This window comes from Oncorhynchus gorbuscha, linkage group LG10 (assembly GCF_021184085.1).
Source record: "Oncorhynchus gorbuscha isolate QuinsamMale2020 ecotype Even-year linkage group LG10, OgorEven_v1.0, whole genome shotgun sequence".
In the NCBI taxonomy this organism is placed as follows: Eukaryota; Metazoa; Chordata; class Actinopteri; order Salmoniformes; family Salmonidae; genus Oncorhynchus; species Oncorhynchus gorbuscha.
In genome coordinates, this window is record NC_060182.1 from 45,555,205 (window position 1) to 45,570,212 (window position 15,008).

The following is a 15,008-nucleotide window of genomic DNA, read 5'->3' on the forward strand; positions in this document are numbered from 1 at the left end:
GTATTGCGGCAGTTTAAACTCCTCTGTCTTAAAATATATTTGAGTTTCTTTTTTTCATCAGGTGCGCCTCTTTTGTTTGTTTTGGGCGGCACTCGGGAAACTTGTTTCATCGAAAAGACACAGTATAACGGCGAGCGTGTATTGAGGTCACACAGGGAGTCTTTAGTTGGCGCATCATGAGCCTCTTCTGGAACAGCTTTCACAATCACAGAAGCCCTCCTGGGAATGCACGTTTTGATGTAGCCCATCAATAACACGCCTGATCCACTGAATCAAGGTGGATGGTGATCTGACACGTTGAATCAGATCTGGTCGTGCTGGGCTAAAACCAAAAATGATGTAACCCATCAAGTCATGTTAAGATCTGGTTACAGATGACGATCTGTCTGTAGAAAAGGAAGCATGGAAAGGAAGCTGAGGCTCTTGGAACACAAGCTGAAGCTAGTACTGTGTGAACAAGCTGGATACTGCTGTTGTGCTAGCCTTGGTGCTGAAATGCCCCGTTCGGTCAGGCCTACTATAGTCCATCCAGGCTGTGAGTGTGCCTATACAATACTACAGCAGAGATTGGATCTCTATATCAGCCCAAATTACTGCCAGAATCCAGTTGCGGTCGAAGCTAATAAAACAGGTCAAACAGAATTTCCCTTCAAATCTCGTTCTCAAGCCAATAAGCTAGTTTCAAGTTGTCTGGTGAGCTGCCTTTTTTGTGGGGATCAATTGTAACTTGTGTTATTTACATTGGATAAAAGTATAGAAAATGGTATATCATACACTGCAGTTGAGGAACAATGGGAAAGTAATTCTGCTTCAAAGGTTGATACATTTGTAACCCCACTTTTGAGAAAATGGCCCTTGAATGTTTTGGTACACCTATTGGAGAGCTCTTCTTTGTTTACACCCATTCAGCATCGTTCACACCCTCTTAAGCCTTAGCCCCACCCATCACTTTAAGGATTCACAGGATTCACACTCTAAACAGAGTGAGTAAGGTAGTAGCAAACAACCAAGACTTTCAAGAGTAAAAGTGGTGAAAGTAGTAGCAAAAATACACATATCTAGTCCTTGGCCTACAGTGCATTCAGAAAGTACATTCAGATCCCTTGTCTTTTCACACATTTTGTTACATTACAGCCTTATTCTAAAATTGAGTAAATAGCTTTTTTCCCTAATAAATTTACACACAATACCCCATAATGACAAGGCAAAAACAGATTTGTATACATTTTTGCAAATATATAAATATATAAAAATCCGGAAATATCACATTTACATACATTTTCAGACCCTTTACTCAGTACTTTGTTGAAGCATCTTTGGCAGCAAGCTTGGCACACCTATATTTGGGGAGTTTCTCCCATTTTTCTCTGCAGATCCTCTCAAGCTCTGTCAGGTTGAATGGGGAGCGTCGCTGCACAGCTATTTTCAGGACTCTCCAGAGATGTTCGATTGGGTTCAAGTCTGGGCTCTGGCTGGGCCACTTAAGGACTTTCAGAGACTTGTGCCAAAGCCACCCCTGCATTGTCTTGGCTGTGTGCTTAGGGTCATTGTCCTGTTGAAAGGTGAACCTTCGCCCCAGTCTGAGGTCCTGAGCTCTCTGGAGCAGGTTTTCGTCAAGGATCTCTCTCTGTACTTTGCTCCGTTCATCTTTCCCTCGATCCTAACTAGTCTCCCAGTCCATGCTGCTGAAAAACATCCCCAGAGCATGATGCTGCCACCACCATGCTTCACAGTAGGGTTGGTGCCAAGTTTCCTCCAGACGTGATGCTTGGCATTCAGGCCAAAGAGTTCTTGGTTTCAACAGACCACATAATCTTGTTTTTCATGGTCTGAGAGTCTTTAGGTGCCTTTTGGCAAGCTCCAAGCAGCTGTCATGTGCCTTTTACTGAGGAGTGGCTTCCGTCTGGCCACTCTACCATAAAGGCCTGATTGGGGCGGCAGGGTAGCCTAGTGGTTAGAGCGTTGGACTATTAACCGAAAGGTTGCAAGTTCGAATCCCCGAGCTGACAAGGTACAAATCTGTCGTTCTGCCCCTGAACAGGCAGTTAACCCACTGTTCCTAGGCCGTCATTGAAAATAAGAATTTGTTCTTAACTGACTTGCCTAGTAAAATAAAGGTAAAATAAAAAATAAATAAAAATTGGTGGAGTGCTGGATAGATGGTTGTCCATCTGGAAGGTTATCCCATCTCCACAAAGGATCTCTGGAGCTCTATCAGAGGCCCTTCTCCCCCAATTGCTCATTTTGGATGGGTGGCCAGCTCTCAGTAGAGTCTTGGTGATTCCATACTTCTTCCATTTAAGAATGATGGAGGACACTGTTTTCTTGGGAACCTTCAAAGTGTATTTGTCACATGCATAGGATACAACATTTATAAACAGTGCAGTGGAATGGTTACTTGCATAGTAGCAATATAGAAAGTATCCAGATAAATATTGTATAAATACTTTACATGATATGATTCTTACCCAGACACACTTGTCTTGATTGATGGGTCATGTGAAAGAAATGCTATAACCACCCCACAGTCACATCTAGCTATGTGGATGGGTCACTATTGTCTAGACATGTACACATGTTCATGAAATACAATAGATGGCCGTAATCACCCCCAGATACACCTGGCTAACTTAATGGGTCATGTAATCATTTAGCGAAGTTCAGTCTTTTGTTTAAACATGTACTGTAGGTAGCTAGCTAATTAGCTAGCTAAACAATTAACCTAATGGTGATTTCAAGACAACTGCAAACTTGGAAAAATACTAGTGAAATCATGACATCAGTGATCTTCAGGCCGGAAAGTCTGGGCTCTAGAAAGAGGCCAGAGTTCCCGAGTTGGATGGCTGTTCAGAACGATTTTTCCCAGTTGGTGCTAGTTTTTTTCAGAGTTCCCAGTTCTTTTGAATGCACTGAAGTCGGAAGTCGGAGCTGTCCGAGTTCCCAGTTGTTTTGAACACAGCAACAATCCCAACCAAAACTACTAGAAATTCAAACTGATTGTCATAGCTAGCCACAATGCATGAATCTGCAGGTAGCTAAAACTAACCAACTAGGTTCAATGTTAGCTATCTAACATTAGGCTATAACTAGCAATGCAAATGGCTTTCTTAGATACAAATAATATTACTACACAGATCATACACGTAATGTTAGTTAGCCATGTTATTGACAGAAGCATGCTACATGGCAGACCAATCTGAAGTCATCTTTCGGCATGTCCGACCCATCCATTATCTCAGCCAATCGTGGCTAGCGGGAAGGTTCTTGTCTTTTTCCATGGCCAAACCAACTTGGCTCGTAATTGAACCATTTTATTAGTATTTACAGATGGCATACAAGTTTGTTATTAAAGCACATGAAAATTCACATTTCAGAAGGCATTTCTGCCCCAAAAATAAAAGTTTACGTTAAAATGGCTCTCCTGTGAAGTAGTGACGTGTGACATACGCCTAGTTTCTTGAAATGAGTCACATATTTAAACGTACTTTACCGGTTGTCTGTGCCGTTGGTCCTTTTAGTGGGAGGAAGTGCAGATAGGGTAACCACAGGAAAGTGTTAAGTTCTGTTGCCTGTTTTTTCCATCTCCTGATGCATTTCATGTGATATACAGTCTGTAAACAATAGCCGAATGTAGCCGAACGTTGTCGACCAAAGCGTTTTCCCTCGCGATCAGCTGGAAATTCTTGTGAAATTTTCCAGCTGATTGTGTGGGACAATGTTTGGTCTATGCTTCATTTAAGCTTGGCCATTATTGACACATTGTGCAAGTCGTTTGCAAAGTGCATCCGCACTGAAAATACAAACTGGAAGTACAAACAGACATACAGACCAGCGTACTGAAAGTCTGGTTAATGACACTACTCTGTGGATATTTTGTGGATATTACCTCCTACATAAGGTCAAAATCAGCAGACAGCAGGTAAAGTACATTCAAATAAAGTTTATTCAACAGTCTGACTTGTGATGGGACTGTGAGAGAACTCTTGTCCTATCGGATTCGTAGTTTTTTTTTTTTTTTTTACATTGTCGAGATTTGTGAAAGTGATATTTCAGATAAATGATATTCTGATTAATATATGGCAAGGGAATGACTTAGCGATACTGGACGATACTGCTGCTATATCGAGCGAATTCATGAGAACATGTCCTCAATTCCCCATGTAGGATGAGATGTTAATGTGTGTGCGTTATAAGCTATTAAATTCCATAATCTTAAAATGGCTCTGTCACTGACTGGCATGAACCAAGGATCTCTGCCAGCAGAAACCACATCCCCCCCCCCCCCCCCACTTGTAACCACCCAAATTAAAATTGCATTGGACTGTGAGCTGAGGATTTAACGGAGGCATTTTGATTACAAAACAACACTTCAATATTCAACTTGTCTTCTGTTTCTTCATTCTAACTAAGAAGGACTGTGGGATTTCTTATATAACAATGGAAGAGGATTCCAACTCTGTCTCTATTTTTACAGTGAAGGTGTGACATTATTGCAGTGTTTGCCTTGTCAGATTTAAGGCTTTGCACCCCCTCTTTCACCCTCCCACTTGATTTTGCAGCGCTTAAGTCGTTTTATATGCACCTCTGCCAAAGACACACTAGTAGCTAATCATATCTTCGTACACCTATATCATCAGGCCATTCAATTAGCCAAAATGGAGTGTTTGTATGTATTCAAACTGGACCCAGATTATACAGGTGGTCAGAATAGAGAGGGAGATCATTTTTCCTCTCCATGGAACATAACTGGAGATTGAGGTCTCTCAAACTTTCCCCTCGGCCGGGGAAATCGAGTTTGTGTGCACAGACTTGTGTGTGTCGTCATTTTGATACCCTCTGGTAGCCCCACAGGAGACACTTTCAGGCATGGAAAAAAAAACGTATTAATTGGTGAGAAGGAAAAACAAGACTTCTCAGTGCGTTTCTCTCTCTCTGTGTCTCTCTCTCTGTGTCTCTCTCTCTGTGTCTCTCTCTCTTTCTCGCCACACGTTAAGTAAATCCCCCCGACCTGGATTAGAGATTCCGAAGGATTTACGCTCCCGACTGACACTGAGAGGCAGCCTTTTGAATTCTAGCTGAAGAAAGAAGAGAAAGGATATATGATACAGGCGCACCTCATTGTCAACTGAGATGGAGGGATATTGAAGAGAAGGCGAGCTGAGAGAAGAGAAGGTCGTTTGCTGTGGTGAGCAGCGCCAGATTATTGACTAACTGTTGACAGCATTTGGAGAGGAGGATTTTCTTCTGGCTCTCCCACCAAGAGAACTGCCTACTGAAAAGGCTAGATCTGAAAGAATGCTTTGGAAAGGAGCCATCAGCAGATATTGTGATTACTAACTCTCAGCGGTCTACCAAGGACTTTGTACACTAATCAGCTCTAACAAGGACAGAAGAAGCATCCTTCCAAATCGAATCCAAAAAATATCCCCCTTTGACCTCAGTCATACGTTAAGATGTCCATATCGCATTTGCATTGGCTTTGCCAGCCAGAGGGAAAACAGACCTAACTCGACCTGAGCAAACGTAGCCGGGGCATTCAATCTCCTTTTCGCAATTGAGAGAAGCAGACAGGGAACCGGCGGCGTGCACCCACAATCCTTCAGACATGAGCGCCTCAGTGATGACAAGTGGCCTTTTTCCCATGTCCTTTCCCGTGTCCTCTGCGCTGATGCGGTACGCGGAGGCTGTCCAGGAGCCATGCACTACCACGGACCAGGCCCCCATCCACAGGGACGAGAAGGTGAAAGAGAAGAAGAAAGAGGGAGAGAGTGTTGTGTATAAGAGGCAGCAGCAGGCCTTCCTATCCTGCCTGGTGGAGGAGTTCTTCTGTATTGGCAGCAGAATTGTGTCCTCCTCCATGTGGAGGCTGGGAGACATGGGTAAGGATGGATGGATGGATGGCATTTGGACGAGGTTAAAGATTGACCATTACAATAACTAGTGTTCTGGAGTACATCTGTTGTTGAAACGGAATGGGAATTTGGTCGTGTGTGTGTGTGTGTGTGTGTGTGTGTGTGTGTGTGTGTGTGTGTGTGTGTGTGTGTGTGTGTGTGTGTGTGTGTGTGTGTGTGTGTGTGTGTGTGTGTGTGTGTGTGTGTGTGTGTGTGTGTGTGTGTGTGTGTGTGTGTGTGTGTTATGTGTGTGTGTTGTAGGAACAGTACATTTGTTATGTAGCTCTGGTGAGACATGGTACTAGGTACTGTTCTACCGGATGACTGGAGTGTGCCTGTGGGACTGTGTGTCCAATGACCTATTGGTCTGCTGCTTTTTACATCAGTGACACAGACACCTTCACTACAGAAACATCTGTCTATAGGTGTGTATGTGTGTTTGCTGTATGTGTGTGCACGCTCGTGTGTGTGGGTGTGTGACATATGGACTCCAGACAATCCCCTAAAGCTTAGCCTAGTGCTCTGACCGAGTGAGTGAAGGACAACGTGACTCCGCCCCTTTGGCTCTCCTGGCCCACTTCTTCTACCCAGACTGTACTCCCACTGATGCGCTGGACGACCAGGTCATACCATCACTGTGGTTGCACCCGGCACTTCTGCCACTGCTTGTTTAGCAGCATTAAGGTTGACACCAACTTACCTCATCCTCAGCTGCCTCCTGGCAGATTATGTGTCCATCACCCGTCTTCTATTTTAACCATGTTAACCAGTTGTAAAGCCCTCACACGATGGGTAGGAGTCTGAAGAGTGTAGTTATGAATCAAGGTCATGGGGTAATGTGTTTTATTAAAATCATGTTGAGAGTCAACACAAAAAGTTAGGAGATGGAATGGGAATTTTGTCTGGGTAATTGTTTTATTGTGGTTGACGGTCAGGGTAATTACTTTGATTCGTTTTCAAGCAAGCATTTGTTTTTGGTCTGATTCTTGTCATTAATTGCATTTGTTGAATTCCAGTAGGTTGTTCTCAAAAGAAACGAGCAAACCACTTTAGTGTGTTTCAATCAGACCTTTTGGGGCGAAGTGATTTCTCTCATTCAGAGATGTAATTGTTTCCCTTATTAGCTGACACGTTGTTACACACAAGTGATTCTGACATTCTCTCGTAATTACACTCAATTACAGGAAAAGTCCAAATAAGTGTGAATTTAGGTTTGACCTTGTAGACATGCCGAGGATAATGCCATTATAATTGATGTATTTATTTTCATATCTCCCATGACTGGCATCTGTATACAGCAGGCTAGTCAAGCACAGTAATGACATACAATACGTCATTTCTTACGACTATTTTATCCTGCTGGACTGTCTTATTGTCTATATGTTCTTTTACATCTCCCCATACTGTGTAACCCTGAGCATGTTTCCATGGCAACGGCTCTGGACCCAATAATAAAGAGTTAGTTTGAAGTGGCCAGTCTCTGGGCAAACATTGAGATTTCCCTCCAGCTGTTAGTAGAAGTCTTTGCTTACAGTACTACTGCAGCGTTTCTTTGCCATGCTGTGTCTGCTTATCACTACAAATGAGTGTCTCACATCAGGCCAAACCTTTATTCATGATACAATTCTCAGTCCTTTCCCGAGGGACCATTTTTTTTTTTTAGGGGGTGCACATTTTTTTTCTACCCACCTGAATCATTGAGCTCTTGATCAGTGGAATCAGGTTTTGTTGGTGCTGCTGGGCTAAAACATAAACGTAGACCCGCTTGTGTGATCCCAAGGGGAATTGATCGAGAAACACTGCACTACACACACACACACGACTGGAACACTTTAAAAAAAATGTTCCTTCTCTAATTTCTTCTTAGAAAACATACTAGTTCTTCTGTGCAGTGTAGTTATATTACGAAGAGTTTCCTTACAGATTCCTTGAAGTTGAGTCTTCTTTACAATGTGTATCTGCCCCAGTTTGACCAGTTGGTCCCTAATTGCTCCATGAGCAGCAATTCAAATAGATGCAACTTCCAAGAGCAGCAGTTTATCTCTGAGAGAGGGAAAGTCCAACATGCACTAGACTGGTGCCTAATTGAGTGTACTCTGATTAGTCGCGCTTCCATGGGCTGTGAATAGCCTTGAAGGTTCCAACGTATTGACAAAATACCTTGGAAAATATGCCGTATTTATTTCCCCATTCCACAATATCAGGGTTGGGGGTCATCGACATTCCAGTGAAATGTGTTGAATACAATTGAGTTGCATTCCCATGGAGACATTCCATGTCCATGTTAACAAACAGGAAGTGACCCCAACCCTGTAGAATGATGTGGTGTTCTGTACACGTCACAGTAGACTGTAGATGACCCAACGACCCATTAGTGCACATTCCATCTCCCCCAGTTTAGACTGCAGATATCCATTATTTCATATCGTAACTCTTTGACACAATCCTCTCTCCCATCTACCTTCCTTTGTCTCCCCTTTCATCCCTCTCCTTTTCACCTCGTCACCTTTTGTCTGCTGTACGCACCATGCAATCAGCACTCGGCCCACTTTAAACAGAGTTTCGTTAGACTAGATTTGATTTGATTTTGCCTCTTGTCGCTGTAGTGAAATCCATTAGCCTACCCCACCCCCAACACACACACACACACACACACACACACACACACACACACACACACACACACACACACACACACACACACACACACACACACACACACACACACACACACACACACACACACACACACACACACACACACACACACACACACACACACTCACAGTTGAGTAGATTCCTGGGGGAGCTGTCTGTCCGTATCATGGACTATGAAGAGTTAAGATGAAGGCTGGGTATAAGGGATAGATGCAGTCAGTGATAGTATTGCGTTTTAGGGGGTTGTGATGGTTCTGTAGCAGATGTTGGTCTTCACCATCTACCGTATTATATCTGGGGTGGCTCTTCACAGATTCGGAGCTGAAGAGGCAGGCGGACAGTTTAGTTGTTGACACAGTTCAGGGATGGGGGAACACAAAATATATAATACAAATACTGAGCTACAAAACATTTAGGGGGAATAAATGTTTATAAAAAATATTTATAAAAAATAGGCGTCAAAATGATCCCCCGTTTTCAATACTCCAGCACCCTCCCGCTGCGAGGATAAGGACACTGAGCCTTTTTCTTAAATGATTCATGAGATTGGGTGGGATCTTAGACCATTCCTCCATACAGAACCCTTCCAGATCCTTGATATCCTTAGTATGCACTTATGTACTGCCCTCTTCCATTCAAACAACAGGTTTTCAATGGTGTTGAAGTCCGGATACTGAGATGGCCATTGCGATATGTTGATTTTGTGGTCAATTAATAATTTCTTTGTAGATTTTGATATGTGTTTCTTAGAAAAAAAGGGTTCCAAAATGGTTATTCGACTGTTCCCATAGGAGAACCCTTTTTGGTACTGTGGAAAGGGTTCTACCTGGAACCAAAAAGGGTTCTTCAAAGGGTTTTCCTATGGGGACAGACGAAGAACCCTTTAGGTACTAGATTGCACAATGTTTTCTAAGAGTGTACATTTTTTGAGGAAAAAAAGTATTACTTGTTAAACAAAATGTATTTCTCTGAGCAATTGTATAAAATAATATAATTTCCCATTTTTTGCACACAATATAGCTCTGTATTTAAATTGATTTATTTGATACAGTCATTGTTGCTCATCTTTATAAAGGCTGTCAATATTTTTTCGGACCCTACTGTAAATATACTGTATAAATAAAGTACTGCGTCTATGCCACAATAATGTAAGGCTTCAACATCTATGCCCAATCCATAGAAATATAATTACTAGAATATGCATTCCCATTCAAGTCAATGAGTGGGTGATGGGTGGTCTATTTATATTGCTTATTAAACAGCCTGAGAATCAAATGAACACTAATGAGCTGGACTGTGCAAAGCCCGGCGTGTTTTACTGATGTTGTTGTTGGGCTGAGCATTGCGACAGTATGTCCAGGCCTATGTGGAATGAGTACAGTTACAGTATGCATCAGCTCTATTGTCTCTGGTGCACAATATTCACAATGTTTATTCCCTGCATAGCGACTCACTCAACACCTATTTTCAAAGGAATGAAATGAATAAACATTATTGATCCCGAGAGGGAGAGACTGGGTTTTTACTGGCAGCAGACAGACTGGGACAATAGACACACCAGCATGCGTCAGAACATCTGTGGAGATTCTCCTTTACTGTCCTCCTCCGTGACCTGGAAACCGATAAGTGGTAGAGTGATCGAGGAAAGTGTCAAGTCGTTATTAGGCGAATGGAAGAGTGTCCGTCCCTCTTCAATACCCACCTTTCATCGAGGATAGTCATGTGTATTTGAGTTTTGATATGTGTCACTCCCCCTGTTGTTTTGTCAGAGGGGAAAAGCACACGCACATTTTAAGAACATTACGCAACACACAATGATATACCATGATATTTGGCATTCTTACTGAAATAAAACAAACTTTTGAATGTAGATTTTCTGACAGAAAAATGACAGTGTATTGCCTAGACAGGTTTCACGCATGTTCAGTAGCTTGTTGTTGTTGGCACTACAGTCAGACTCCATGTTCAGTAGCTTGTTGTTGTTGGCACTACAGTCAGACTCCATGTTCAGTAGCTTGTTGTTGTTGGCACTACAGTCAGACTCCATGTACAGTAGCTTGTTGTTGTTGGTCCTATAAGAGCTCCTTGTCACTTCCCTCGAGCCGGGTTGTGACACAAACTCACACTCATTCTTATGTTTAATAAATGTATCATATAGCAGCAGGCTTACAATGATTGCAAAAAACAACATTTGAGAGTGTGCTGAACCTGGTGCTAGAGGGGTACGCAGCTGGAGGTTGAATGTTTGAAGGGGTACGGGACTAGGGGGTACAGCTGGAGGTTGAATGTTTGAAGGGGTACGGGGCTAGGGGGTACAGCTGGAGGTTGAATGTTTGAAGGGGTACGGAGCTGGAGGTTGAATGTTTGAAGTGGTATGGAGCTGGAGGTTGAATGTTTGAAGGGGTAGGGGACTATAAAACGTTCGGGAACCACTGGCCTGGAGGAAATTGACACAGGCCGTTTGGGGTTCGGGACTGCATGGAATTAACCAGGGCCTCTGGGCCAATTCTCACTATTGACCAATGAAAGCCCAGGGAAGCCAAAACAATTGCAATCTATCTATCACTGGGATGTCTGTACTACTTTAGCCTAACATAGCAGGCGTAAAAGACATGCCTGAGCGGAGTTCCCACCGGAACTTAGGTCAAAGATGACTGTATTCCTGAATGCATCCGGTTGTTGGTAACTCCGCTAAGGGTGGTACTACGTATGCACCACACATAATGTTTAAGGAGATGTTTATGATAATAATCATAATGGTATTATATATTAGTCAAACATGATTTATTCATAGGATGTTATTGACACCTGACAGTTGAGAATCTGGCATTGGAGACTTCAGCCTTAGCCCAGGGTTGTGTAGGGCTAACAGTGGCACTGGACAAGCTAAATAGGGATGCCATTACCTGGGAAAAAGTGGAAAAGCTGTCAAACTGAAACCAAAATAATGACCTGAATGACCGAAATCGTGCCCTAAATGTGGTAGCGATATTTTGGTGCCGCTCTGTTTTACCCATTTTCCTCTTGAGGTATGTTTGGTGCTGTGTGAGAAGTGCTCTCGTCTCAGCACCAGTGTTTAATCATCTCTTCTGTACAAACCAAATGGATTCGGGTAGCTAACAATAGCTAACCATTTTTCTTCTTCCACACTAACACAGTGTAAAATAGGTGTCTGGTTCAGGGGATTAAAAAAAAAGAAAGGAAATTGCTTGGCTCTGCCTTCTCCCCCTTTATCTTCCCTTCCCTCCCTCTCTCTGCCTCCCACTCTCTCTCTCTCCCTACCCCTCTCTCTTGCCCCCTCCCTCTCTCTCTCCCTACCCCTCTCTCTTGCCCCTTCCCTCTCTCCATGTCCCCTTCTCTCCCTTTCCCTTCCTCTCTCCCTCCCTTTCCTCCTCTCCCTCTCCCCCCCCCTTTCTCCCCCATTTCGCTCTCCCTCCCTCCCCTCCTCCCCCTCTTTGTTTCTCTCTCCACCCGTCTCTCCCCCTTATTCCCCTCTCACTCTCTACCCCCTCTCCTCTCACTCTCACCCCCTCTCTCTCCCCTCTCTCACTCTCTCCCCCTCTCTCCCTCTCTACCCTACCCCCTCTCCTCTCTCTCCCCCACCCCCTCTCTACCCCCTCCTCCTCTCCCCTCTCTCCCCCTCTCACTCTCTACCCCTCTCTCCTCCCCTCTCTCACTCTCTACCCCCTCTCCTCTCTCTCCCCTCTCACTCTCTACCCCTCCTCACACTCTCCCCCTCTCCCCTCTCCTCTCACACTCTCCCCTCTCACTCTCTACCCCCTCTCCTCTCTCTCTACCCCTCTCACTCTCTCTCTCTCTCTCTCTCACTCCCCCCCTCTCACTCTCTCTCCCCCTCTCTCTACCCCTCTCCTCTCTCTCTCCCTCTCCCTCTAAATAAAACACAGGCTGCTGTGAAATCCATATCCAATGCAGTATGTGTGAGCGCGACCTTGTGTGATTAAATGGTAAATAAATGTTTATCTGCCTTGAGCTCCAGACTGAAATGAATGAATGAATTGGTGCTTGAAAACAACACCTACGCTCACTCCAATGCAATACACACAGCCTCCCTCATTATCCCAGACATAATCACTTGAATACAAACACTCTCTCACTCTTACACTCACACTAACTTCACCCTTTCTGTGTTTCCCTCTCCAGTGGAGAAATGCATGAGCTCCATGCAGACGGGGACCCAGATGGTGAAGCTGCGTGGCGGCTCCAAGGGACTGGTGCGCTACTTCTACCTGGACCAACACAAGTCCTGCATCCGCTGGCGGCCTTCTCGCAAGAACGAGAAGGCCAAGAGTGAGTAGTTTTACTATTTTACTTCATGACTGAATGATTGGCTGACCTGCATAGACCTGGAATTAACAGGAGTTAAGTCTTTGTAGCCACACAGTCTGTTTAATAATTTGAATTACAAAGCCAAGAGTTAGTCTCTTTAACTTTACGACTGAGTGACTGGCCCTCATCCAGTCTCTCACGTTTTGATTCCCTACTTCTGTATTAACCTGGATGTAAACAGGAGTTAAGGCCCAGATCCAATCAGATCAAGCGTTAAGCCGGAGGTGTAACTGCTTTAGAGCTGTCAAATCGGTGAGTGGCTGCTTGTGTGGTCATTATCACGAAGCCACACCCATCCCACTCGCTTTAGAAGTTCCCGAATGAGAAAGGCTATATAAACATGATAACACTCGCGTTCAAAATCAATAAAAACATCATACGGATTTATATCGGCCTGATGTAACAGGGCTGCATGGGATTATTACTAATGCGACTCGGCACATCCAATGGAAATGTGGTTGATAGGTATAACACTGGAAGCTCCAATGCAGTTACAACTCTGACACACCTCCGACATCGCCTCAATAAAAATGATGAAACTGATGTGCAGTTGTCGGTTATTGCGGGTTAACTGATTGAATCTAGACTAGTGTCTATAGCTCCACGATTAGTTTCATAGTACATATTAGTACATATAACATGTTTGCGTGAATGTCCCTTTAGTCTGTCTTACATCAACAATCAGCACTTCCATCTCTCCCACTAAGCTTATTACCGTAGACCCAAACGGGAATCATTGAGGATTCACCTCAAAATTGTTTGTGTAGAAACAAAATGGCCCCGTCTCACAGGAGGCACCAGGCTCAGTTTCCTGCCGCTCGCTTCGTAGCCTCCAGCCCAGCTCCACCACCGCCATGGGAGTTAATAAGCTTCTTAAGTAGCCTCAATTATTAATCGGCTTTAATCTTCCAGACCAGCGTCTCTTGATTCAACACATTGAGCCAGGGAAGGCAGAACGCAGGGACCTCCAGAGAAACGAATGGAGCAGGAAAGGAAATTAGAATAAGAGCCCCGGAATCTTCCATTTTGTCACATGGGATCGGATTGGGAGATATCCTAATGAACACGGTCTCAGGCTATGCGACGGAAAGCAAAATCAGCATTTCTTATTGGACAAGTCTATTGTGATGCACACGACCCTGCCTTGCCGGGGCAGTTTTAGTGGTGGGGAGTCGAGACAGCTGGGTGAGAAAGGTAGAGGTTGTTGTTGTTTTCATTCAGCAACAACAATCATGTCAACACTAAACTAAAAGACAGCAGGCCACATGACAGCACACTGACCCTACAGCAGCATATATATTTTTTTTTTTTGAAAGACGGTTCTTGAGAGGGCCACGATCACATTCCCGGCCCCAGATAACTGTACCACTCTGCATTATTTATGAACAGGCCTTATTCAGGGATCCCTTCATGCTTTTTTTCCCCCTCTCCACCCGGGAGCACACAAGCACCATGCGCTGTTGTTATTCAGCGTGCCGGCTTCACCTTTGACATGTCGTCTCGTGTGTGTTGACAATCTCCAGTCAAATTGGTTTCAGGTTTCCATTCAACTAGGAGGCTTCTGTGTGACCTGAGATGCATACTGTACCTGTGTGCATGCATGTGTGTCGAATTTGTCTGTATTTATTTTTCTAATTGAAAATGTGGAGTACTGTATGTTTTTTTAGTTTGTATAGATCACTCCTCTCCTATAATGATGCTCTGTGCTTTTTAACAGAAATGCATCCACAAGCATAATTGTATTAGTATATTAATAGATTCATCAATTACCATTATCAAGTGAGTTTCATCGAGGAACTTTCTTAGATAATTCCTTTGATACAGCAGTAGCAATACAAGGATATAACATCTACAGAAAAGACAGAAGTGCTTATGATGGAAGTGTTGCGACATACAGTACCAGTCAATAGTTTGGACAAACCTACTCATTCAACGGTTTTCCTTTATTTTTACTATTTTCTACATTGTAGAATAATAGTGAAGACATCAAAACTATGATATAACACACATGGAATCATGTAGTAACCAAAAAAGTGTTAAACAAATAAAAAAATATTTTATATTTTAGGTTCCATCCTTTGCCTTGACAGCTTTGTAAACTCATGGCATTCT

The 15,008-nt window shown here is 43.6% G+C and overlaps 1 protein-coding gene across 11 annotated transcripts in view; it reads left to right on the forward strand.

Annotated features, from left to right (window-relative positions):
- plch2a (phospholipase C, eta 2a) overlaps positions 1-15,008 on the forward strand; it is a 192,437-nt gene that overhangs the window by 102,557 nt on the left and 74,872 nt on the right. For 8 of the 11 annotated variants that reach the window (XM_046366274.1, XM_046366271.1, XM_046366270.1 and 5 more), the window contains one exon: positions 12,711-12,857. In XM_046366274.1, coding sequence (XP_046222230.1) covers positions 12,711-12,857 — 147 coding nt within the window. Of the gene's footprint in view, positions 1-5,075; positions 5,880-12,710; positions 12,858-15,008 lie in introns of those variants that run through there. The other 3 variants (XM_046366276.1, XM_046366277.1, XM_046366266.1) reach the window with 2 other exon arrangements.